The sequence below is a fragment of the Piliocolobus tephrosceles genome, chromosome 2 (assembly GCF_002776525.5).
Source record: "Piliocolobus tephrosceles isolate RC106 chromosome 2, ASM277652v3, whole genome shotgun sequence".
Classification (NCBI taxonomy): Eukaryota; Metazoa; Chordata; class Mammalia; order Primates; family Cercopithecidae; genus Piliocolobus; species Piliocolobus tephrosceles.
Window position 1 is genome coordinate 80127905 of NC_045435.1, and position 26495 is coordinate 80154399.

The 26495-nt window shown below is 40.3% G+C and overlaps 1 protein-coding gene across 2 annotated transcripts in view; it reads left to right on the plus strand.

Moving 5' to 3' along the window:
* Positions 1-26495, plus strand: part of ERC2 (ELKS/RAB6-interacting/CAST family member 2) — a 970858-nt gene that overhangs the window by 161844 nt on the left and 782519 nt on the right. For both annotated transcript variants that reach the window (XR_003306672.2, XM_026446958.2), the window contains exon 3: positions 8558-8974. Coding sequence is in view for 1 of the 2 variants with exons in the window: in XM_026446958.2 (XP_026302743.1) it covers positions 8558-8974 (417 nt within the window). In the remaining variant the exon portion in view is untranslated. The remainder of the gene's footprint in view (positions 1-8557; positions 8975-26495) is intronic.

Below are 26495 nucleotides of genomic sequence, written 5' to 3' on the forward strand. Positions count from 1 at the left end.
CTGAGACAAGTCTAATTATTTTTCCCCAGATCATGTAACTGGTTAGTTGCAAAGCTAGAATTAGAACTTAAGTCCTTAACTCTAAACTCAATGTAATATTCCAATATTGTGCCACCTTAGAGTATTGGTCTGTAATGAAAACCAGAATTCCTCTTTGCTTACAAAAGGAACTGCCAAGAGGGCTTTCCCATGTATACTGTTCTTAGTGTTATGAATCTTGGCAAAATGTCACATATTATCAACCAAAGTGAGTTCTGCAGTTATCAATGACAGTGTGTGGGTGAGGAACCTAGAGTCCCAGTGCTTTTAAAAATCACCTATCCATATTCTTTATTTAGTTATATGTGCTTCTCCTTGGGGCTTTCTACCCTGAATGAGAAAGCCTAGAGGCTGGACCATATGTCTAAATATTAATTTTTTATACCTTTCTCAGCTGGCCAACTCTTCCACCACACACTGGGGCCACATGTTTTTAGCTGGTCTGCTGTTTGTCTTTTAACACACATGACACAGCCTAAGGAAGGTTTGAAGTCATGAAGAGTGTTGTACATCCTGTACATAGGATTACAGAGAAAGGGATCAGAGAACCTGCCCTTCACATTTAATTAGAGATAAACTAGAAAGTGATTAATAAGAAAATAAAGTCACAGGAGAAGTAGAGCAGGCCAAGTTATCTGCAAAGAGATTCTGTTTTCTTTGAAAGAGTTATGGTAAGTACTTGCTTGAGAAGGAGTATGGATTTATTAAAAAAACTTCACAACTTTTGGCTATAAGCCAATTGATATTTTTATGTAGCTTGGAGACGGTTTTCATAGCAATGAAACCCTAAGCTGCTTATAGTGCAAAACTTTATCATTTTTGTTTTTTTCCCCGTAGTGTGGAAAAGAGCTTAAGGTCACACAATTTTTCAAACCTGCCAGGAACTCATATTTTCCATGTTTGGAGATAAGACACAGTAGATTCTAAACATCTGGCTATTCCCTATTTAAATAATTGTGTGTTCCATGCACATCATACATATATAATTATATTTTCATTCTAGTTGCCTTTCTGTGTTTTAGACATTCTGAGATCTGGATTAGATTCTGACTCCAGTAGCTATTGGAAGTCACTCTTATAAACGTTGGCTAAGGCAAAGTGTATTTTTCCTTCTTTTTTATATAAACTCAACTAGTGCTTAGTTTCTTGTATTTTCATTGTAACTTTTTTTGAACTGAATGAATATGGTAGCTTATATGAGTTGTTCAAAATGAAATTCTGTAGTATTTTTAGAGCAGGAGAGACTGTAGAATTGGCTGGAGGAAACCTCAATTTTAGACACTGGCCTGTATCTGCTAATGGTGTGACTGCAGTCAAATCCCTTAAGCCACCCCAATTTATGCTCTTGTGAAGTGGACATAGTGTTGGCAGCTTTGGAACAGTATTGTCAGATGAGTGAGTGGTGGACGTGAGGCATTTGAGTTTTGACAGAGTGGATGGGACAGAGTAATCCAAGGTTAAGGACACTCTCTGCACCCCCATCCTCTCAATCTAGCTGTAGCTAAGCAAAGAGGAATGGAAACCTGTTCTCTCTGAAATTGTTCTCTTGTGCCGATGGTCTGGTGAGACAGTTTCCCTCTGGTCCTCTCACCTTTCTTCTATACTTCATTATGAAAATTAGAAACTGTCCTTGAGAGGGTCATTCTGTATATGTGTGTGTGTGTATGCAAGTGTGTGTATAGTGAATACATGATTATATGATACATGATAGCAGAACCCTTCCTTTCCAATACTCCCCCAACAGAACATGTGTTAACATCCTGCAGAATGCTGTTCCAGGGAAGGTACTTGGGGAAACACTATTGAAACACAGTCTGGTAAAAGCCATGAGAATGCTTAATGTCTCAGTGGCCTGATTGGTTAAAGAAGTATACCAGGTTAATGGTCTTGGCATTTTGGCTCCAGTGTCACCAGTATTTGAAGTTGAGGACTCGCTTTTCTTGAGGGCTCGTTTAGAGGGACACACAGTGTCTCACTGAAGCCTTTGAATAACATTGTGAGGTCTACACTATTATCCCCATTTTACAAATGACCGAACTATGGCTTAGGGGAGATTCAGTAACTGAGCTCTGGTAATTGAGACACTCTCAGCCAATATTCCTCAAAACCCATACTTTCCTCCCTACACTGTAATTGTGCACTGTATGGGAAAGATAAATTGAGATAAGAGCTAAGGACTCAGGTTGCTTCTTTACTTTGGAAAGGCAAAAAATACATACATTTTTCTTGTTGACCTGGTAGGTGGTGATTTCAGGTGCTGCTGATGTTGAAGCTGGCCTCTCATTCTTCGTGAATTCACTTTAGGAGCTGTGTGCAGATATTTCTGAGCCAAACATCATGATCATGAGGCCATATCCTATACCCCCTGCCCTTGGTAGGCCACCTTCCTATCTGGATCCTGTGATAATCCATCAGTGCGCCTCCACCCCAGGGCCAGCATGTATCACAGTGCCCTGGCTCTGGCCTCTGACTCAACCATGCAGATTGAAGGTGGATGGCTGTAGGGACAGGCTCTGCTGATACGTGGGGAGTGATGCTGGACATATTCTGAGCTCATGCTTGCCACTGAAGTAATGATTTGTGTGTACTCAATGACGTAAGACAGGTCTTGCATCCCTATTTTACAGATGAGGAATCTGAGATTCAGAAATGCTAAGACACTTCTTCAAGATCACACAACTTGAAAGTGATAGGGCTGGGATTGGAACCAGGCAGCCTGGCTCCAGAGTCTAGGCTGTTACACACTATATTATACTCCTCCCACAGGTTCATCCAAGGAGATTATTCTATGCTGTTGGATAGGTACAAAAAAACACATATGTAAATTATGGTATATAATACTGACATGAACACCCGGAGAGCCTCCCTGCCCCATCTGAGAAAATTACCAATCCTGTTGATGTTACACATGAGTGCTTCTCAGTTTCTGTTTCTTCTTCTGTGTTATGAAAATCATGCCCTTGAACCTTATCTAAGTGGGATGATGTTGTATATATTCTCTATTTTTACTTCTTCCATTCAATATTCTTTTAAGATAAATTCCTGTTGCATGTAGCTGTCATTTATTCTTTTGCACAATAATCTAACATCCCATTACATATATATGTCATAATTTATCTGTTTTCCTGTTGGTGGATTATTTCTAGTTTTTCGCTATTAGGAATAGTGCTACACTGAATGTTCTTGTATGTGTCTGTTGTGCTCATGAGCAAGTATTTCTTTAGGGCAGGGGCCTGCAAACTTTTTCTGTAAAGTGCCAGATAGTAAATATTTTAGATTTCATGGGTCATATGGTATCTGCTACTTGACTCTGAAATTGTACTACAAAAGTAGCAATAGACAATATATAAGGCCAGGAGCCATGGCTCATGCCTGTAATTCCATCACTTTGGGAGGCCGAGGCGGGAGTATCACTTGAGGTCAGGAGTTTGAGAACAGCCTGGGCAACACGGAGAAACCCCATCTCTACTAAAAACACAAAAGTTAACCAGGCATGGTGGTGCATACCTGTAGTTTCAGCTACTTGGGAGGCTGAGGCATGAGACTCGCTTGAACCTTTGAACCTGGGAGGTAGAGGTTGCAGTGATCCGAGATTGTGCCACTGCACTCCAGCCTGTGCCACAGAGTGAGACTTTGTCTCCCAAAAAAAAAAAAAAAAAAAAAAAGACAATATATAAATGAATATAGCTGTGTTCCAATAAAACTTTATTTACAAAAGCAGGCAAAAGGTCAGATTTGGCCCCTGGACCATAGTTTGCCATCCCCTACTTCAGATATGTACCTAAGGGTAAAATTTCTAGGTGAGGATATGCATGGTTAGTTCTTGCATGGTTACGCTAGTTTACTTGCAGCAGCTGTGTTAGGAGTTCTTATTGATCTACATCCTTGTCGGTACTTGCTATTGTTATTTATTTTTGCTGCTGCTATTATGATTATTATAGTGTGTGTGAGTGTATGTGTGTGTGGCTAAGAAAGTGAGGTATCAAATGCTTTCTCGTTGTGGCTTCCATATGGCTCATGTGGTTTTCTGATTACTAATAAGATTGAACATCTTTTCATATGTTTATTGACTGATTGTATTTCCTCTTCTGTGAGATGCCCGCTCATTTCTTTTGTGCATTTTTCAATTAACTGTTGGTATCTTTTTTAATTGAATTATAGGAATTCTATGTATATTCTTGATAAAATTTTTTTTTTGTCATTTTAATGTATTGCAAACATCATCTCTCAACTGTGGATTGTTTTTTCATTCTGTTTATAGTGTCTTTTGTTGAACAGAAATTCCTAATTTTAACATTGTCAAATTTACCACTCTTCTTTTTATGGCTATATTTTTTGTGCCCTGCTGATAAGGAAATAACTTTATTATTTTAAATAATTTATAGAGTCTTTTGGGTTTTCTAAGTAGAAAACCACATAATACAATTGATGATAATAGAACTTTTCTTCTTTTCAATTATTATTTTTTCTCTTTATTTTCTGGTCTTACTGTTCTAACTTAGGCCTCTAGGAGAAGGCTGTTGCAACATTCTACAAGTGGTGCTGATGATGGCGTAATTTTATGCCTCATTTTAAGGGGCATGCTTTTAACATCTACCATTAAGAATGATACTGTCAGTTTGCAGCAGATATACTTTATTAAGTTAAAGAAATTCTTCTTTATTCCTAGTTTGTAACAATTTATAGAAAACACTAAGACTTTATATCTTGAGCTGATCATAATTATTTTTCATCTTTACTCTGTTAACGTTATTTACAGAATACTTTGTCTAATGCTGAAGTATTCTCTATTTCCTATAAGAAACACATCTTGGTCATGATGTATTACCTTTTTAATATACCCTGTATTCCACTTGCTAATAATACTCATTGTCTAAGTGTGAAGTTTGGACTAGAAGTTACCTTTCTTGTATAGTTCATGCCTAGCTTTGGTGTCAAGATGATCAAGTTTCACAGAATGAATTGGGGAAGATTTTCTTCTTTCCATTTATCTGAAAGCTTTTGCAAATTGGAATCACCTGGGCTTTCTTTGTGGGAAGAGTTTTAAAATTCTGATTCTATTTATTTAATAGCTGCAGAACTCTTCAGGATTTCTGTTTCTTCTAGAGTTAGATTATGTAAGATATGACTAGTCATTTGTCCATTTTCTTGATATTTCAAAATTTGTTGGCCCAAAGTTAACAGTATTTTCATATCATCTTTTAAATATTTCCTATATGTACTCATTTCTGAAGAGGTTTGTTTTATTAGTCATTTCAAAGAACCAACATTTGCTTTGTGGCTTGTCTCTATTGTGTCTTTGTTCACTAGTTTTCTCTTTTTGCTTACCCCATCTGTTGGGTTTCACTTTAAATGCTATATTTTTCATTGCTGTATATTTTTATTCTTTTTCAGATCTGATTGATAATTTTGGAAAGTCACTTTTCCATGCTGATTCTTCAATTTTATATTTCTTCTAAAATTTTTATATATTTTCTTAAACATTTCAAAAACACCTTATATTCTGCATATGGCCATCACTCATGGAAGTGTCCTTGTGTCTGTGGCAATTTTTTATTGTAAGCTTGTATTTCATTAATCTGAATTTTTTGGACTCCTGAGGGCTTTTGGCTTATCGCCTTTCCCAGTCCTTGCCCACCCACTGCCTGTCCGCCTTACAAGAATTTGCATTTGCATCTGTTAGGCGCCAGGGGGCACTTAGGACCACATTAGCCTCTTCTGCAAATATGGGCTTGTTGGGAGAATCTCAGTTCCCTCGCATCAGTGAGCCCCAGTTCGCTCTCTCAAGCTCAGTGCTTGGATTGGCATTTGCTCCTTATAAGAACAGGAAGAGAGAACAGAGAGTGGTCTCTCCCCCAGCCCCTCCCTTGGAGATTTCCCTTACTTCCTTGTAAGCTCAACTATGCTTTGAAAAGTATATTTGCTTTTATCTAGCTGTAGTGTAGAGGAGGGCCTATCAGAAAATGCAGTCTCCTGGAAGCCTAGAAACAGAAGTCATTATGACCTCCTTCATTGTCCAGGGATGGTGTATATGTGCCACATTTTCTTAATCCAGTCTATCATTGATGGACATTTGGGTTGGTTCCAAGTCTTTGCTATTGTGAATAGTGCCGCCATAAACATACGTGTGCATGTGTCTTCATAGCAGCATGATTTATAATCCTTTGGGTATATGCCCAGTAATGGGATGGCTGGGTCAAATGGTATTTCTAGTTCTAGATCCTTGAGGAATCGCCACACTGTCTTCCACGATGGTCGAGCTAGTTTACAGTCCCACCAACAGTATAAAAGTGTTCCTATTTCTCCACATCCTCTCCAGCACATGTTATTTCCTGACTGGTTTCTTTCACATGGCATAATGTTTTCAGATTTATCCATGTCATCCTGTATGTCAGCACTTCATTCCTTTTTATGACTGAATAATATTCCATTAAATTGATATACTGGATTTCATCCATTCACCAGTTGATTGACAAGTGGGTTGTTAACACTTTTTGACTAATATGAATGTTGCTGCTGTGAATATTTGTGTCTGAGTCAACTGATGAATGGATACATAAAATGTGGTATATTCGTTCAATGGAATATTATTCAGCCATAAAAAGGAATGAAATACAGAAACACACTACCACATGGATAAACCTTGGAAACCTGCTAAGTGAAAGAAACCACTGATTGCATGATACCATTGGTATTAAAGGTCCATAACAGGCATAAAGACAGAAAGTAAATCAGTGGTTACCAGGGCTGGGGAAAGGGAGGAAGATGGGGAATGACTTCTAAAGGGCATGAGGTATCTTTCTGAGGTAATGTTAAAAATGTATTGTGTTGATGGTTGCACAACTTTGTATATTACACTTTATAGGGGAGCATTGTATTAAAAACGAATAATCTCCACCATTAAATACATATCAGTTTCTTTCACTGCATTCAGTACCCTGTGAGGCATTGTGGTATACAGTTGAGAAGGCTCTAAGAATTTCTCAATGGACATTCATAAATGGGGATATGAATTGGATACTCAGAAACAATATAATCAAGATGCTCCATCACCCAGTGCTAGTTTCTGGGTGTAGGCCACACTCAGAAAGATCTCAATACCACTGAGTGTCAGCTGTAGGAATTCAGACAGATTTCAAAATGTTGACTGCTCCAATATTCATATAACTTAGATATAGTATTACCCATGCCTTACAATACTGTGGTTCCCTGTGGGCGGGAGCTATGTCTTACGTCCCTCTTGATTCCTGTGCTTAGAATTGTATTTGTTTCACAAGCAGGATCATGTGTTTGGCAAATGAATAGCTGCTCTCTTGGAAGCATCTTGGCTTGTCCATAAGGATACAAATGCCTTCAGGCTTGTGGCTGCCTTCTCTGACCAGCCTGGGTGTTTGTCCTATGGGGAAAGGTATTGCTGAATTCACCAACTATCTTCAAGCACGGGTGTCTTTTCTCACATCTGATAACTATTTTGTTTCTCTGGTGCTTTCACTGTGACTTTGCTTAAAATGGTGACCCAAAATAACAGGTGCTTCCCTCTCTGGTAATACTTTCAAGACTTTCGGTTCCTGGGTCAGTGAGATTTAGGAAAACAAAAGGTGGTATAAACCTCAGTTTGGTCTTTCCTTTTTTTTTTTTTTCCATGTCTATCAAACATCAATGCTATAAACTCTGTGTAGCTTATAGGTCTTTGCTGTAATTAGAATTTTTTTCTTTTTTTTTCTTCTTCCTTCTGTGAAGGTACTTTATGTTGATTAAGTTCTTTCTGTAAAATATCCTTTGCTTGCACTAGACTTTTCTTTGTGTTGATTTTTTGCTTCGTTTTTTTTCATTTCCCATGCTGTTCAGTTACTGGATGCCAGAAGAACCAAGGTTTGTCCACTCTTTGCAGCTTGTTTGTTCTGCTTTGTACAGCCTCACCTCCTTGTGTGTTTGAGTGTGTTTGTCTGTGCCTGCATTTATTCCCTTTTGCTTGCAGATGCAGTAATCCTGTTTACTAAACCTGTTCACAGCTTTATTTGTAAAAAATAAAGTCTTTGTTTGTGTCTACTTGTAGTGGATGCTATTATTTTCATTTTTAAATCAACACATATTGATCGTGGGAAATAATGGATAGTACAATAAAGAATACCTTAGGAAACAAGGAATACTGAGTCTGGAGCGTTCTGGGCATAAAGAAGATGTGTTTGTGAAAGTTTCCCTCTAACCTTTTCCACTTCCTAAATTAAAACTCTGTAGATGTGTAATTTCCCTTGTGATTGACACTAATCTATTGTTTCTGTGTATGTGTGCATTTCTCTTCTCCCAAGACATTCAGAAAGCATCCTTGAATTAATCTCCCCCTCTCCATGTGCTGTCCCATGCTTCTGAAGTCACCGTGGAGGAATTCATGGCTGGCCCTCCGGACCTCATGATTAACATTCCATCTTCATAGTGTAGTGGCAGCAAACGGCACTTGCCATTTTCATTGACTTTTTTTCCTTCTGTCTCCTCTCCTGCTCCATCTTTCTCACTGCAGCACCTACAGTTGACAATCCAAGCCCTTCAAGATGAGCTGCGAACCCAGAGAGACCTCAACCACCTCCTCCAGCAAGAGAGTGGCAACCGAGGCGCGGAGCACTTCACCATTGAGCTGACCGAAGAGAACTTCAGGCGGCTCCAAGCCGAGCATGACAGGCAGGCCAAGGAGCTGTTCCTTTTGAGGAAGACATTAGAGGAAATGGAGCTGAGAATTGAAACGCAGAAACAAACCCTCAATGCCCGAGATGAGTCGATTAAAAAACTTCTTGAGATGTTACAAAGTAAAGGCTTGCCGTCCAAAAGCCTGGAGGATGACAATGAGCGAACGCGACGGATGGCAGAGGCTGAGTCTCAGGTCAGCCACTTGGAAGTGATTTTAGACCAGAAAGAGAAGGAAAACATACATCTTAGAGAGGTAAGAGCATTCACTGTATTTCCCCAAAGCCTTAATTTATAAGTGAAAATATGTTATCAAGTTATTTTCACAGGTTGGAAGATATCTACATCCTTAACAAAATTCCCTTTGTCATCTGCTTTATGACCTTCCTGCCGGCTTAAGACCATTAAACTGGAATTTTGTATTAGTCTTTGCTCACTGCACATGCATTCCATTATTATTCAACACATATCCACGATTCAAACATATGCAGGACATATCAACTCTAAAGTGATTTACAATTGCTTTCCCACAGGTGGCGGTTTCAGAGTCTTTTAGGTATGGTACTATTTAGTTTAGTTGTTTTTCAAATATCACCTCTCTAAAGGTAAAAATTAATATGCTTAGCAACACAATGACCCTAAATATTTTTATTACTGAATTGGTGATGAGATTTGCTGAAAGTAAAGCATTTAGGAAAGAATGGTAAAATGCACAGATTAATTTTGAGTGTTTAGAGTTAAGATAATTTTTGTCTGCATTTACATTCATCTAGGACAGAGTATTACAGGTTTTCTGAGTATGTGTTTTGCCCTTAGTGGATTAAATCATTTGAAGTCCTTCAGAGGCAGTCTCTCTGGCCTTTTATCACCATTCAATGTTGGGATGCTCATGTATCTGAGAATATGTGGTTAGGTAGAGCTTAGAAAAAATGTGGATGACTGCCAAGGTTTGAAATTTTTATAGCAGTTCCTTGCCACTCTGGTGGATATGGACCTTAAAAGTATCATGCAGGCAAAACTGCTGTAGGGAGACAAGGATCTCACAGAGAATAACAAGCAATAAAATGTCATTAAAAATGTTTTCAAACTATTCTACAGCAATAAATGAAAATTCTAGAAGATACTTGCTTCTAGACCAAACTAGATTTCTTGACAGTATACCTGTTCAGATGGTGGTGCTTCTTGTGAGTCACTTGTTTGGTTGGTCAGAAGATATGGCTTCCATGTTGGGATTTGCAAAAATGCAGATGCTCCCAGGAGTTTGCTCTGATGTAGGTTATATTTGCCTAGAACTTAGAAAAAAACTTTTGTGTCTGCAAATTTAATGTCCTCTACTCTTATTCTTCCTTGTTTTGTTTTAATGATACTTTACCAGCATGCTTGGGAAACCACATGGCTTGGTTTCCTATTGAAAAGCTTAAAAAGATGTTTTGGTTAGGCCTGGTCTTCCCATGCATCTTCCAAGAGGGTGAATGTGGTGAGAAGACTTCCAAGATGGCCTCCAATAATCCCTACTGCTTGGAATTCACACCATTATATAATCCTCTTTCTTTGAGTATTGGTTGATCCTCATAGCTTGCTCCAAAATGATAGAATATGGCAAAAGTAACAGAATGTCAATGTTACTTCCATGATTAGGTTACGTAAGACTGTTACTTCCATCTTGGTAGCAGACTCTATTGCCTTCATACTTGCATGCTTTGATGAAGCAAGCTGCCATGTGGAGAGGCCCATGTGGTAAGGAACTGAGGGTGGCCTCCAGCCAACACCCAGTAAGGAACAGAGGCACTCATTTCAACAGCCACAAAGAATGGAAACCTGGTAACAACCATTTAGTGAGCTTGGAAGTGGATCCTTTCCTAGTCGAGCCTTCAGATAAGATGACAGGTCCTGGGCGGATATCCTGATTGCAGGCTGTGAGAGACTGTGAAGCAGACGACTCACTTAAGCTGTGCCTGGATTCCTGACACACAGAAACTGTGAGATAATAAATGTGTACTGTTTTAAGCTGCTCAATTTTGAGGTAATTTGTTACACAGCAATAGATAACAAATACAGTACAGCAGAAAGTAATTTTCTCCATGTCTTACTTCATAGACCTCTCATGTAGTTTACAGAAGAGGAGCAACAATTACTGGCATGTTGTTACTTGCATGTAGATTAACTGTGGATTTTGGAATTTTTCTTGTGTTATCTCAAAACTGCAGTTGATACAGGATCACTAGAGTTGGAAAAAGCTACTGTTTTATTTTGATGCCAAGGGGCAGCAAGGCTGTGATGCCAGAGAAATCTCTATCTGCAGCACCATTTCTCACTCCTTCTTGGGATCTTGTGGTCAGGGTGGTCATTCTTCTTCTGCAATTAGATTCTGCTCATTGATAGTACTTATTAGATGATGCCTTATGTGGCTGCCTCCATTTAAATGAATCTAAACACAATTCATCTTGGATTTTCTGAGATTGGCTGGTTCTCACAATGGTCTGGTGTGGATGTACATCATGTTTAGATCTTTAAGCACCAGTTTGAAAGCACACAGAAGGGAGTACAGAAAGTGCAGCCCAATACATTCAACTAGTTTCCCTGAGCTTCAGACCAAAATGAGTAGGTATCCCTTATTTTAGCTCATCAAGAGGGGGAGAATTTGGAAAATATATCTGTACATAAAAAAAACTCATGTTAAACTTGAACTCAACAAACAAGACTCCAAGACCTGAAAGGACCATTCCCATGAGAAAGGTTGTACAGTCCTGTGAGAGCAATTTGTTAAATTCTTAGGAATCTCATGATCCTGATGTTAAACCACACATAGCCTGAAATTGGTCATATTTGGTGTATTTACACCATGGAAATCGGAAGATGCTACTCTTAGGGTCTACCTTCCCCATTCCCTTGCCCATTCCTGAAAGCTTGTTTACTAGCACACCTCTGAATGAATGTTGTGAAATGTTTACTTCTACTACAGTGAGAAGATACACTGTGGAGTCAGAATGTTACTTATTGGGAGAATTATGATTATGTGTGTATTAACCACTCGTGGTTCCCCAGAAGTTTTCAAAATAGCATCTGTGTGTGTCAGCTTATGTGTCAGGCATCACGAAGAATGCTTTACATGGGTTCACACTGAGTCATCTCATTCATTCATTCATATATTCATTCATTCATTCATTCATTAATCCTTCCATTCATTCCTTCGTTGGATGAATACTTATTGAAGAACTGTTTTGGGATATAGCAATGATCATTATTAAAATGTACCTTCATGGTGCTTACATTCTATTGGAGGAAAATAGATGACAATTTTGTGGTTAAATAGAGGCATGTCATGAAGAAGACAGTGAAGCACTAGTGATCTGGGTGGGGCTAATTTTATATTGGGTTGTCAGGGAAGGCCTCTTGGAGGGGGTGACAGTATGAACTGTGACTTGAATAACCAAAAGGAACCATCCATGTGAGGATCTTGGAAGACTGTTCCACTCAGATGGAAAGGCCCATGGCCTAGAAGGTAGGTGCTATTACTTTGCCCATCTTACCTGGGGGAACTGAGGGACAAACCCAGTGTCATACTGCTAACAAATGGTGAAGCTGGTATTTGAATCAGGCTGACTCTGGAGTCTCAGCTCTTAAACCATTTTACTATGTCCCTTTTCTTTTTTCTTTTTCTCTTTTATTGAGATGGGGTCTCACTCTGTCACCCAGGTTGGAGTACAGTGGTGCAGTCTTGGCTTGCTGCAACCTCTACCTCCCAGGTTCAAGTGATCCTCCCACCTCAGCCTCCTGAATAGCTGGGACTACAGGCATGTGCCACCATGCCTGGCTACTTTTTTTTTTTTTTTTTGTATTTTTGGTAGAGAAGGGTTTTCACCACGTTGCCCAGGATAGTCTCCTGAGCTCAAGTGATCCGCCTGCCTCGGCCTCCTAAAGTGCTGGGATTACAGGTGTGAGCCACCATGCCTGGACTATATCCCATTTCTAGAAGAAATTTTTCCCAAATTGTACTTGGCAGAACAGCCATTTGTGGGCTGTTGATATGTGTTATGAGAGAAAAAGGGTTGCAGTGCCAAGTGAACTTGGGGAAACAAGGGATTCCATAGAGTTACAGTCTCAGTCTTTAACATGCAAATATGCATTAGTCATTTCTAAGAAGGGGACCAGAGAAGGCAGAGCTTCTCAAACTTACGTGACTTGCTTTTCTCTTGTTGCACTAGTATTCTTTGTAAGACATTTTTGAAAAATGATACGCTAGAAAATAAAAAGAGCTTCTAATTAATGACTTACCAAATATGTAATAATATACAAATGGTTGTTTCCCATTGCCAAGTAACTGGGTTATTTCCTTCATTAGTTATTTATAAGGCAAAGTTTATTGCGAGCTATTTCCATATTCTTTACTGAGTTTTAGAATGTACTTCTTTGTCAGGTTTTTTTTTTTTTTTTTTTTTAAGTAGAAAAATGTGTCTGACCACTTTTGTCATTATATCAGTAAGAATAAGTTAGCTTGAATAAACAAGTTACCTGACCTCTGTTAATATAGATGGATCTAAAACAAGATTTAAAATATACTTGAGGTTTTAGGTTCAGTGTGTTCCCGATTTAATTTTCATTATATTGAGTAGGTCGGGGCTAGGCAGTGTGAGGCTGGGGAATGGAGTGCTAGTGGTTTTATGATTCATTCTCAGGCAGAGGTGGTGGACCTCACATAAACCCCATCTCCTGGCCTTGTTCAGCTTATTGTTTTAGGAGATTTGGAGTTGGCAGGAGTTGCATATGGGGTGGGTTGCTTTAGTATCTTATTGTCTTTTGGTGGTCTGGAAAAGGCTGAGTGTGAAACCACTTCTTTGTTTGGTAGGAAAAAACAACAAAAAGGTTATGATCTTAACTTATTTAGAAGACCAAATCCATTGCCCAGGAACTCCAACTGATGTGCTAATGTGAGCCAAAGGGTTGGCCGAAGCTCAGCATTACTCACTAGCATTGTCTGATGTATTTGGATGCAGGTTGATTTGATAAGACATTGGTTGACGTGCTCATAGTTTACCCTGTTCTCTAGCTTTTTCTGCAAAGAACATATTGTTCCATCTAGAAGTTTTAGTGATCAAGTATCTGAAACACTGCTGATCTCATAAAAGAAAAAGAAATGGATTAATAGACCAAGATCCTCTTATACTTACCCTGCTTACTATTTTCTTGACTGGTCCTTAGAAGAGAGTTAGGGGTCTTTGGACTTATCTGGCTTAAGATCTTGATGGGAAGGGATATATGTTCTGCTGCTAATCCTATTGATCTCCTGTGTTAATCCTTTTGGGCAACTTGCCTTTTTTGGTAGCAGGGCCAGAAAAGCACCCAAGTCTTTACAGGCCACAGTTGCTAATAACCCAGGACAAGCAAAACCCTCAGAAGACCTGGGCCTCCCTCTGTGCTGGGGGTAGGCAGACAGGAGAAAGAGGTAACATGAATTCTTGATCTCCTGGTTTACTTATCCAGGTTGACCCCAGGACAGTGGGAGATCCACCAAGGGAAAAGGTATTACCTGGAATTTCTTAAGCTTTCAGACCTTTACTGATGGCTCAAACTTGTCCTGTATAGTCTCTGCCCAAATTTCTAAATGCCATTCCAGTCCCCCTTCTCAAAACCATATGGCTTCCTTAATACATGCTTGTCTCTAGTTCTGCTGACCTAAGCCATGATTTTGCTGATGCAGGCATTTCTAATTCTGACTCTACAGATTCAATACATTCTATTTCTACCAACAAAGCTAATTGCAGAAACTATTCCCAAACATATAAACATAACATTTTATATACATGATCTTTTACAAGGGCTGTTTCCTATACATATTACAGAACTTAACAATTGCTCCCTATTTTAATATAGTAAGTTTCTTACCTGATCAATACACTCCATCAGTATTCCCAGACCTCAGATATTGCCGGTAGCTGCTCAATAAATATTGTAATGAGTGAAAAATGTGTTAAAAATTTCTAGAGAATTACTCTGTGATTTATTTTGTCAATATCAGAAAAGTTCATAATGGTTGGTATGAGCTCCATTAAAAAATGTTTTCTGCATGATTGCTCTGTGTTCAGAGTGGAGGAGAAACATTGCAGGTAGCTTTAACTGGCAGTCTTCTTTCATTTATATGTTGGACATCATTGGGCATATGCTGAGCATCCATATGGAGGATGCTATGGGAGTATCGGTGGCAATTTTGTTGTCTTGTTCAGAGATTCAGGTGAGCAATAAGAGGAACAGCTCATAATTATCAAGTCTTGTTCTGTGCTAAGTAAATACTGTTATCATCATGTGTATTACACAGATAGGGAAACAGAGGCACAGTGAGGTAAGTAATTGCCTCCAGTCACACACTGCAAAAGCTGCAATCAAGATTGGAAGCTGGGCAGTGTGGCTCTAGACTCTGTACCTGTCCCCACTGCATGCTACTGCTTCTTGGTGTGGTACACTGAGAGGCTTTGAATGGCACCCAAATGCTGTACAGCTTAGAGGCAGGAGAGCTGACAACTGGCTTCATCCATGGTAGAGCCGGTCTTCAAGGCAGGAAGAATTTTAGCACATGGGGTTGGTGGGGAAGCGTGATTGGAGAAGAGATGACTGAGTCAAGTCACAGAGGGGGAACTGTGGTGAGTTTGAGGCACAATGAATTTGGAGCAGCTGAAACTGCCTTTCAGTGGGGGAAGGAAATAAAGCTGAGCAGATGGTTTGGTATCAGATCACTGAGGGCTCTGAGGACCAGATAAAGGGAATTGGCTTTACTCTGTGATCTCTGGGGAGCCTTTGAAGACATTTGGCCTGGAGAATGACACGACCGGAGAAGATGGTCTGTTGACATTGGATTGGATGGGAAGAGAACAAAAGCATGGAGAGAAGTTAGAAGGATACTGTGGTTATTCAGATTACCAAGACTGTGAATCTGGGTGGTGGCCATGGAAGTTGAAGGGAAAGGTCATCTCCACCTATAGGCAGGACCTTGACAACTTAAGAACTGAGTGCTGGGAGCTTTGAGGAGGAAGAGACAACTGCTATAGACCTGTGGACAGGCAGATGGGCAGGCAAGGGTTGTCAGCAGGAGAAGCTAAGGTTGAGGGAAGACTTTGAATGTATTGAGTTTGATGAAATCTTGGTGGAGCTGTGCAGCCAAGGTTGAGAATGTGGGTAAAGAAATGATTGTGACGTTCTGCCCAAGTACACAAGGCATTTCTGACTATTGCTCAGTTTTATTCATTTTTTTCACACACATCTGGTAATTTGTAACCACCATGCCCCAAGGTCATGAGCATTCTAAGGCATGCCTTTTCATTTACTCCTACTAGTATTTAACTACTAAAAGTGAACATGTCTCCTTTGTGCCTCTTTCCCGAGTAAGCATCTGATTTTGAATATGGTATCTCTTTTGAGATTATGTGGAATTTTCATTGACTGATGCTAGTTTGAGACAAATTCCCTTTGTTTTCACTGAGTTCCATTTTCTCTAATTACTCCACGCAGGATGGATGTCAATGAAGCATCTTTCCAGAAAAGCGCTCTCTCTGTAATCTGACAGTGCGTCCAAAAGTAGGCTTTCATAATTTTTACCCTCACATTTCTGATGACATGGAAAATAAATTCGTTTCTGTTTAGCATCATTTGCCTTGTCTTTAAATTCCATACATTCTTTTGAGTTTGAATGCTACATGCTAATTACTCTATTTTCATTTCAATGAGTATCATCGACTGCTTTTTATGGTAACAGAGACTGGTGGAGCCCCAGGAAGTCATTAGACACAAGGCATCTTGAAACCTGCTGAGAAAAGAAAGTGACAGGGTTGAGGGTGTGGGGAGGCACCAGGGAGGAGTGAGAATGTCTGGAGGTTATGCTGGGAAAGGCTCTGATTACTTCCTCTTCACCCTCATCCTCCTGCTTTACCTTAGGTGTGATGGCGCTCTGAAAAATATTTTTTGGGTAACTGACATAATTTATCATCATCATCATTTGTTAAAACAATGCCCCACAGGGCCGGGCGCGGTGGCTCAAGCCTGTAATCCCAGCCCTTTGGGAGGCCGAGACGGGCGGATCACGAGGTCAGGAGATCGAGATCATCCTGGCTAACACGGTGAAACCCCGTCTCTACTAAAAAAATACAAAAAAACACTAGCCGGGCGAGGTGGTGGGCGCCTGTAGTCCCAGCTACTCAGGAGGCTGAGGCCAGGAGAATGGCGTGAACCTGGGAGGTGGAGCTTGCGGTGAGCTGAGATCTGGCCACTGCACTCCAGCCTGGGCGACAGAGCGAGACTCCGTCTCAAAAAAAAAAAAAAAAAAAAAAAAAAATGCCCGGCAAATAAAACCTCAGCAGTGAGAAAGGACCACGAGCACAGGTGCTGTGAGTATGTTAGCATGTTTCATAAGCTACAGCAATGGGTAATTGAGGCAGGCTCAGCTGTACCAAGGCCCTACCTGTCTTGAGTGGAAACATTAATACTTTACATGTGGAGGAGGCTTGGTATATAAAGCCTATAAACACATTCCATTATAAAACACATTCCATTTTAACTATTTCCACAGATACTTTTGGCAACCCTGGGAGGACATGCAGGCTCAGAGAAATTAAGCAGTGATGACATGTAACATTTACTGGGCACTCACTAAGGGCAGCCTGTGCCAGTCACCTCCCGAGGAGTGCCATTTAATCCTTCCATTGATACTCTGAACGGAACAATGGTTTCTCTGCCTCTCAGGTGGGGAAGTTGAGGCCTAGAGAGGTGATGTGACTGGCTGAGGTTCTCAGAGCACATAGTGATGGATGGATCTGGCATTCAAATTTGGACCTGCTGATTGGAGTACCTTGTTCCTAAGCACTTCCTGATGCTGCCAGGGATTTCAGTGTAATCCAGAGTAGACCACAGACTAGGATTCTGGTCTTCTGACTTCTTGCTCAAGGTTATTTTCTCTGTAAATGTGAAAAAGGAAGAAATGCAAAAGGCTCTGATATATTTTCTTGCCACATCTTATCAGAGCCTGTTGAATTGGGGACTACAAATCTGTGAAGTCATAGAGCAGCGGGAAGATTAAACAGTGCCGTGTAGAAGGCAACGTCAGGGCTAGAAATGAAAGCACCTGGCCTTCCATAAATTCTTCACAATAGGTGAATTTTTGTGAACAGAGAATAAGGACAAATGGGTGGCACTTAGAATCAGACCTTTCCCATTTCATCAAAGTTAGCTTTATTTTACAATTTTTTTTTAACTTAATGATTATCTCACTACCAAAAAGAAATGCTTTGTCTCCCAAAACCAACTTTACTTTTTATCTAGTTTTTGTTGAGTATTTTGGGTTTCTTTCTGTGTCAATTGTGAGACACGGAAATTGTATTTGTAACTCCTAAGACATGTGCATTTCATTGCTCTTCTAATTTGCTAAAGCAAAATCTCCTTTCCCTTCCACCTTGGCTCGGATGTGAAAGGGCTACTTTATTTGGGTTTCCAGTTTGGCATGTAGGTTGAGGGGTCTCTTACGTGTTTCAGATACAGTGCTAAAAAGGCAATGTGAACTGCTAATGGGTGATTCCTCGGAGTGGCTATGGTTATAGCAGCTATAACATATAAAAATGAATTAAATTCTCACTAAAGGAAAAATGTAATTCTGTGTATGTAGTTTGTAGAAAAAGGAAAAAGAAAAGTGAGTGAGACTTCATGAGTAGAAATTACAAAGACTTGCTACGTTTTTAGATTGAGATTTGGCCAACTATAGATTATGGGCCAAATGTAGCCTGCAGCATTTTTTTTTTTTTTTAATGGCCTGGGAGCTAAAAATGTTTTTTACTTTTTTAAATGATTACATTTGAAAGGATTACATAAGTACGTATATAATACCCTATATTTTGCCTCTTGGTCCACAAAGCCTAAAATACCTGGCCCTTTAAATGTGCTGACCCCTGACTCTCATAATAAGTAAGTAGCTTTTTGAATCAAGACATTTGGTAAAAGCCTGTCTGCAATTATTTTTATTTAGAGGATCGAATCTTACTGTTTTCTCATATAGCTTTTGAGGTTTGTTTGCTTGTTCACATAGGGCTTTTGAGGTTGGTTTGTCTTTAAATCAGGAAACAGTATTTTTTCTGCCATTTTTGCCCTTTTTTTCTTTTTTTGAGACGGAGTTTTGCTCTTGTTGCCCAGGCTGGAGTGCAATGGCACGTTCTCGGCTCACTGCAACCTCTGCCTCCCAGATTCAAGTGATTTTCCTGCCTCAGCCTCCTGAGTAGCTGGGATTTACAGGTATGCGGCAGCATGTTCTGGCTAATTTTGCATTTTTAGCAGAGACGGCATTTCTCCATGTTGGTCAGGCTAGTCTCAAACTCTGTACCTTAGGTGATCCACCTGCCTTGGCCTTCCAAAGTGCTGGGATTACAGGCGTAAGCCACCGCTCCCGGCCACCCATTTTTCTTTTACAGTTATTAGATCTGTAGTTTTGATCTCTAGATTCTTAACACATTGGGTATTGTCAGTTTTCATGAAAGTCTGCACCTCTTTTAGGAGTGGTGTGTGTTGGGAAGGAACCCCGGCAGATTCCAAAGGGACTGTGAACGAAGACTTCTTTAAGAATCACCAGAGAAGTGGAGATTGCCATTCAAACTCCAAGAGAATTAGGACTTCATTACCTAATAAAAACACAGGCTTCCTTCTATTACTCCTCCTCCTTCCCTTTTTAAATACCTGTGTTTATTGACACTTTTTAGCCGTACACAATTAGTGCTTTAAAAAATGTGGCTACTTTGAAGGAACTGGCCTGAAAAAGAAACTGTGTATATATGCAGGTTGTGTTAAAAAATATTGACATGTGGTAGTTGTTAGTGTGCCATGGCCTTGCCAGGTTTCCCCATGGACAGTGGTCTTACTCAGCTAAGCCAGGATTTGGTCAGGAGAACAGCCAGTTCCCTTACCACTCTCTGCCCTTCTTCCTGCCCCCAGGGTAGTCAGATCTCTCTCACATCTGTTTGAGCTGAGCTGCCAGACATTTGAGCATTTTTAGTGTTGGGGGAAGACTGCCTGTTACTAGGATGTTGCTGCTGTAGCCCAGGGATTTTCAACCTCAGCAAGGTTGACGATTGGGCAAGGTGATTGTTGTGTGGGGCTGTCCTGTGCATTGCAGGATATTGAACAGTGGACCTTTGCTTACTAGATGGGATTAGCACTTACACCCTTTCCCAGATTGTGCTGACAGCAACAAAAGTCTCCAGACATTGCAAAATAATTCTGGTGGTGAACTGCTGGTATAGAGTGACCCATCCGTCTGCTGGCTGGCCTGGGACTGTGGCAAGGGCAGTAACTCCTAGCCCCATCTGCTTGAAACTTGGTTTTATTGAGGAAGGGCAGCCTAGCTCAGGAGACTTCTTCACCCAGAGTCTGACTGCAGGGGATTTAACTAGGAAACAGATGTGCTGGGGGGAGAGGGGGATGGGAGCTTGAGCCTAAAAGGAAACGTGTGTGTGTGTGTGTGTGTGTGTGTGTGTGTGTGTGTGTGTGTGTGAGAGAGAGAGAGAGAGAGAGACAGAGAGACAGACAGAGATTGAGACCGATAAAGACAGAGACAGAGAGACAGATAGAGGGAGAGATTGAGAGAGAAGCTGCCTCCAACTGCCCCCTCCCCCTCACTCCTTCTCTCTCAGAAACTGTAGGGCTGGAAATGAGGCAAGTCCTGCAAAAGAAATCTAAAGGAGGGGTTGGGGATGATGTTTTGTCTGATATACCACATGGGAAGACTGGGATTTTGTGAAAATAAAAGACATTTGATTCTCAGGAGTATTTATGGAGGTAATAATTATGGATCTGAGAAGACACATAAACCTACATTTTGACTACTGGACTCTCACTATTAATTGGCAGTTTTATTTTACAATAAAGGTCGTTATCCCTGCTTTCCCCTAAATGGCCTTTGTGTCTCCCTTTCTGTTTTTTAAATAAACATTTCTCTACATGAACTGCCTCTTCCTCCTCCCCTGCCTCTAGCACCACCAAACTTCAGGATAATTTTGGAGTGTAGTGGTTTTATCATGTGGAAATGTAGTGCAGATGTTGAAAATTACCTTTTCTTCCCCCCTTTAAAACGTTGTGACCACACATGCTTTGCTCTAAGTACTATTAAGTATTTTTATTATTGCTATTAAAAATCTTGCCTCAGGCAGAGTCCCACAACAGCTCAAGTCAAGGCAAATATTAAAATAGCAGCAAGTATTTATGCGTAACACATTAAAAATCTGAAGTCATGTTTGGCTTTTTATGCAATTGAAACTTTTATTTTTTGACCCACTTGACCAAGTCCTCTATCTAGTTTTATCCTATTTTCCTGACTCTAAAACTTTAAGTTCAGACTATATGATTTTGTTCACCTACCCCACTCACCCCAAATTTTCTCTAAACTTGGGTTTTTCCTTTATCCTGCATATATCTTTGAACTTAGCCTGATTGTAGAATGAATTTTGATGGGAAGATTTCAACTGCCAGTGTGAATTAGTTAGTGCATGTTTTAAAAAGTTATTAATGAAGCAAAGTTCTTTTCTTGCAGAGAATCTTGCAGATTCGTGGCAGGGGTTCTGTTCTTGGAGTACCACACACTGGGGCCAGTGGCCATTTACCAAGGAAATGCTTATCAACACTTAACACATCTTGCACTCAGAAACCTATTTAAGGAGATTAGCTGCCACTCTAAGCTTAACTTCTTTTAGGTTTATTCGTGCCGCTTTCTTTTTGTATCTCTTGTCCAGCCTTAAAAATATTTTTCCAAAGAGTTCCTTAAAAAAAGCAACAACTTCTTTTATGATTTAATCACTTGAATCTGGAATTACGAGCTCCTCACTACCTATGTACACTTTTTAGTGTACTAGAAATTAATCCTGGTTTAGACAAATGAGCATCTTTAAAACGCTACTTTTTCATCTATATCTCCAAATAGGAATGCATTGCAAGGTGATTTGTTTTTAAAGGGTGGAGAAGGCCTTTGTCATTCTGGCAGAGTCCACACAGCAAAGAAGAGGCAAACTCTGATTGTGCCTTAGACAGTAGAAATGACTCTTTTTATTTTTATTTTTTTGAGAGATGGGGTCTTACTATGTCGCCCAGGCTGATCTTGAACTCCTGGGTTTAAGTGATCTTCCTGCCTCAGCCTCCCCAAGTGCTGGGATTACAGGTGTGAGCCATCATGCCTGGCCGAGAAATGACTCTTCATGTAGATATTCCACTGTACTCTTGTGGTACACAGTGGTGTTCCTGTCAGTGGTCTCTGTTGCAATACTTTCATGATGCATGTCAAGATTTAGATGATTTTAAAGATTCAAGCTTTAGCTGCTTTAAAGGACAGAATGGTGCACAATGGCTAAATCCTTGCCAATTGCACACTGAAAGCTTGAGATGCCGTAAAAACCTGCCAGGTGCAAACCTCGATGGGTATTGTTAGGATGCCCCTTAAGCAACTCTTACAGGTAGAGCAATCATGAAATTTAGTGGACATTTGAGGATATTTGTGCTGAGCGTGGGGACTTCTGAGACATGATGACACAGGCTTTTCCAGAAGACAGGAAACCTTTATGAATAACATTATCTTTCCTTCTTTTTCTAGGCTGTGGTTATCTTTGCATGGTGGCTCCTTGCTTTGCTGCCCTGCAGATACAAATGCGTATTGCATAGAGGACTTACAGAGTATGGTCCAAAATGACCACATTTCCTGAAATCACAGCCACCTCCTGAGGAATCTGTGTGGCACTGGAACATCTGAGGGTTGTTGGGCTTATCATGGAATAGAGGTCATGGAATCTCATCTTGGGAGGTTCTGGTAGGATGCTGTTGATAGCATAAGTCAGCAGCAGCAGCACCACTGTTAGATGGAAGATCTTCTAGCTGCAAGCATGGAGCTCAGTGCTGTACTCAGTTCCTCCTCAGAACAACTCTATGAGATGTAGGTGCTGACATTGTCCCATTACCTAATCAGGGCAGTTAAGTAACTTGCCTGAGACCTCACAGGGGACTTGACCTCAGAAATGAGAACCAGCATACCATCTACTGTTTTGTAGAAAGTCAAAATAACTTCTAGTCATTTCTTCCCACCCAGTTCCTTTCCTTATTTCTGGTTTGTTTTCTTTGAAACTTTCCTTTTCTATTTGGGCTTCTCATCTGGTTTCTATTATGACCTCATTTAAAATCTTATTCTTTCTCTTAATATGTTGGTTTCCCTCTCTTATTTTAACCTTAATCATTTTCCTCCCATTGTTTTTTCATCTGCATTGTTTTATGAGGTTAATTGCCTTTGTTGTCGTATTTCTAGTAGCTGTTCGGAACTTTTGCAAGAGACATGGGAATGCTAGTGAAATTTACAGGAGACTTCCGGTCTAATAGAATTTTAATCAGCAGTTTTCTCTGCCTCCTACAAAATCTTTGCATTCACCTGCTTGGGTTTACTCTTTGGGCTCCAGTGACATGACCTGTACAAAGCACTTTGCACAGGCTTGGCTCAGCAAATATCATATATGTTTCCTTGAGGAAAAATGAGGAGGGGATAATCAAGTTGCCCTCGGATCAGCTGGTCTCCTTGTAAAGCAAGTTCATGCACCCTTTGCAAACCATTGACTTCTCAGTATCAAACCTTGCCTGGTGACATTTTACATGTCACTTATTGGGGTACTGGTGTTTGTTCTGAGATGTGACAAACCTTATCTTCATCATCCCACTTTCATTCTGTAATTGCTTCGGAATGTTATGGAGGCAATTATACTGTACGGGAAATATCTGATTCACAGGGCTTGAATAAGTAAACCTAAAAGTAATACATGCTAAATACTCATAAAGCTCAGCACTTAGTAGGTGCTTAATAAATGTCAATCTACATATGGATATGTATGTCTGTATCTATATCTGTATCTGTATCTAATCTGTCTCCTCTCAAGACTGTGCATTCCCTGAGGGCAGGAATCACATTGTACTCATCTTTAGTATCACCAGCACCTTGCACACTGTTCTTTATCATTATTGATATATATCCTGTGATAACTGTGCACATATTGCAAACAGAGATAATGTCCTCTATACCTTTAATGTCCTATAGCAAATTAAGTATTTGATATATTTAGAAAATGACTGGGGAAAGAATTAGAATTTGTTACAGCTTTTTGGACAACATGAGAACTTCTTAAGAGTTATCAAAATATTCTTTTTTTTTTTTTTTTTGAGACGGAGTCTCACTCTGTCCCCCAGGCTGGAGTGCAGTGGCCAGATCTCAGCTCACTGCAAGCTCCACCTCCCAGGTTTACGCCATTCTCCTGCCTCAGCCTCCCGAGTAGCTGGGACTACAGGCACCCGCCACCTTGCCTGGCTAGTTTTTCGTATTTTTTAGTAGAGACGGGGTTTCACCGTGTTAGCCAGGATGATCTCGATCTCCTGACCTCGTGATCCGCCCGTCTCGGCCTCCCAAAGTGCTGGGATTACAGGCTTGAGCCACCGCGCCCGGCCTAAAATATTCTTAATGGGTTGTGTATAAGCAGTACTTACTTAGCTCCTCTTTATTGAGCACTTACTCTGTGCTGGGCACTCAACTAAGTGCCAAGCACTCATTTTAAATTTAATCCCATTCAGGATTTATTCTCTTTTTAAAGATAAGGAAACTGAGGCACAGAGAATTTATAACTTCCTCAGGGTAACATAGCTACCATGCTGTTAGAATATAAATATTGTTCTTTCCCTTACTCAGTCTCGCCTGTAGAAATAATCACTCCTCATAGCATATATCATGACCATAACAATAGTAACAGTAATACTCCTGAAGCTAACCTTTTCATTAAAACACGAAAACCTGATAGACCTAGTTAAGTATATAGTAGTGAGTGGCAACTTTGTGGAAAATTCCATCCCAAGCCTGGACCTCTCTCTTGAGCATCAGCACCATACATGTAACCATCTAGTGGACTTCTTGTGGGTTGCAGAAACATGTTAAGATTAGCCTGTCCAGAATGGAACTTGTCTTCTTCCCAACTGTTCTCCCTCTGTGTCCTTGTCTTGCTGTCACCACCATGTACCTCCCAACCCAAGCCGGACACTGGGAACCATCATCAGTTTCTCTTTCTCCATTGCTCCCTGTATTAGTTTTTTATTGCTGTGGTAACAAATTACCACAAACTTAGTGGTTTTAGGCAATACAAATACATGATTCTTGTACAGTCCTGGGGATCAGAAGTGTGAAATCAATTTCATTGGGCTAAGATCAAGGTATTGTCAGGCCTGCATTCCTTCTGGAAGCTCTCAGGAGGAATTCATTCCCTTGCTTTTCCCAGCTTCTAAAGGCCAGCTGCACTCCTTGGCTTGTGGCCCCCTCCTCCATTTTCCAGCCAACACTGAAACATTTTCAGATTTCTTTATGACCCTTGCTTCTGTGGTCATATTTCCTGGCCCCTGACTTTGACCCTCTTGCCTCCCTCTTATCAAAACCCTTATGATGACATTGGGCCCACCTAGTTAATGCAATATAATCTTCTCATTTAAAAATCCTTAATCACATCTGCAAAGTCCTTCTGCCATGTAACGTAACATATACACAGGACTTGGAAATTAGGAGATGGACATCTTTGGGGGGATCCGTTACTCAGCTTACCATACTCTCTGTATCCAATATATCACTAAGACCTATTTATTCTATCTCTCTACACACTTTTGAGTCTGTCTATGTTCTTTCATTTCCATTGCTCTTACCTTTGGCTTGGTCCTCTTAACTGGTCTCCCAGCTTTGTACCTCTTGCAGTTCATTCTTCATGCTGCTGTCTCAGGATCATCTTAGAAAAATGCATGTCTGTCCTTTCCAAACCCCGCATTGCCCTAAGGACAAAGTACAAACTCCTGAGCCTGACTCACAAGGCCCCTGCCTGCCTTTTTCCACCTCATTACCTACTCTTCCTTTCTCCCTTATCTCTCCCAGTCAGCTCAAACTCTGGGTTTGCTGAACAGCCAGCCTCTGGCCTCTGTGCCTGTGTTTGTGCAACTCCCACATTGCTGGGGCTCCCTTCCTCCTCCATCCTCACTTGACTAACCCTTACTTGTCCTACAATATTCAGCTTACGTGTTTTACCTTCTCTGGATGTCCTGACTTTCACTGCTTCCTGCCCTGGACTGGATTAAGGTCCCTACCTGTGCATATATTGCTCATAACAGTTACTAAATATTCATTTACTTGACTGCCTTTCCCACTAGACTGTGAAATATCAAAAGGAAGAGCTATGTCCAGTTCACTGATGCTTCCATAAACCCTAGTAATGTTCTTATACATGATAAAAACCCAAAACTGTTAGGGAATGATTTTGGAGTGAAGCTGCATTAGTGTTCTGTGAAGGATCAGATTTTTATTTTGAACTACTTATAGACTTACATAAAATTTGCAGAAAACATGCAGAGGGTTTCTGTATGTCCCTCCCCTAGCCTTCCCTAATGTTCATCTCTTATATAACTTGAGTACCAGTATTAGAACCAGGAAATTAACCAAACTAAAGTCCTCATTTAAACTTCACCAGTTTTTCTACCAATGTTCTTTTATTGCCATTTCAGGATCCAATGTTGCATTTAGTTGTTATTTCTCCCTAGTGTCCTGCAGTCTGCAACAATTCTTTAGTTATTCCTTATCTATCATGATCTTGGCACCCTTGAAGAGTATTGATCAATTATTTTGCTGAATTTCCCTCACTTCAGACCCTTCCCATATCTTTGCATGATTGGACAAAGGTTATGCGTTCCTGAAAGAAACAATGTGATGTCCCTCTCAG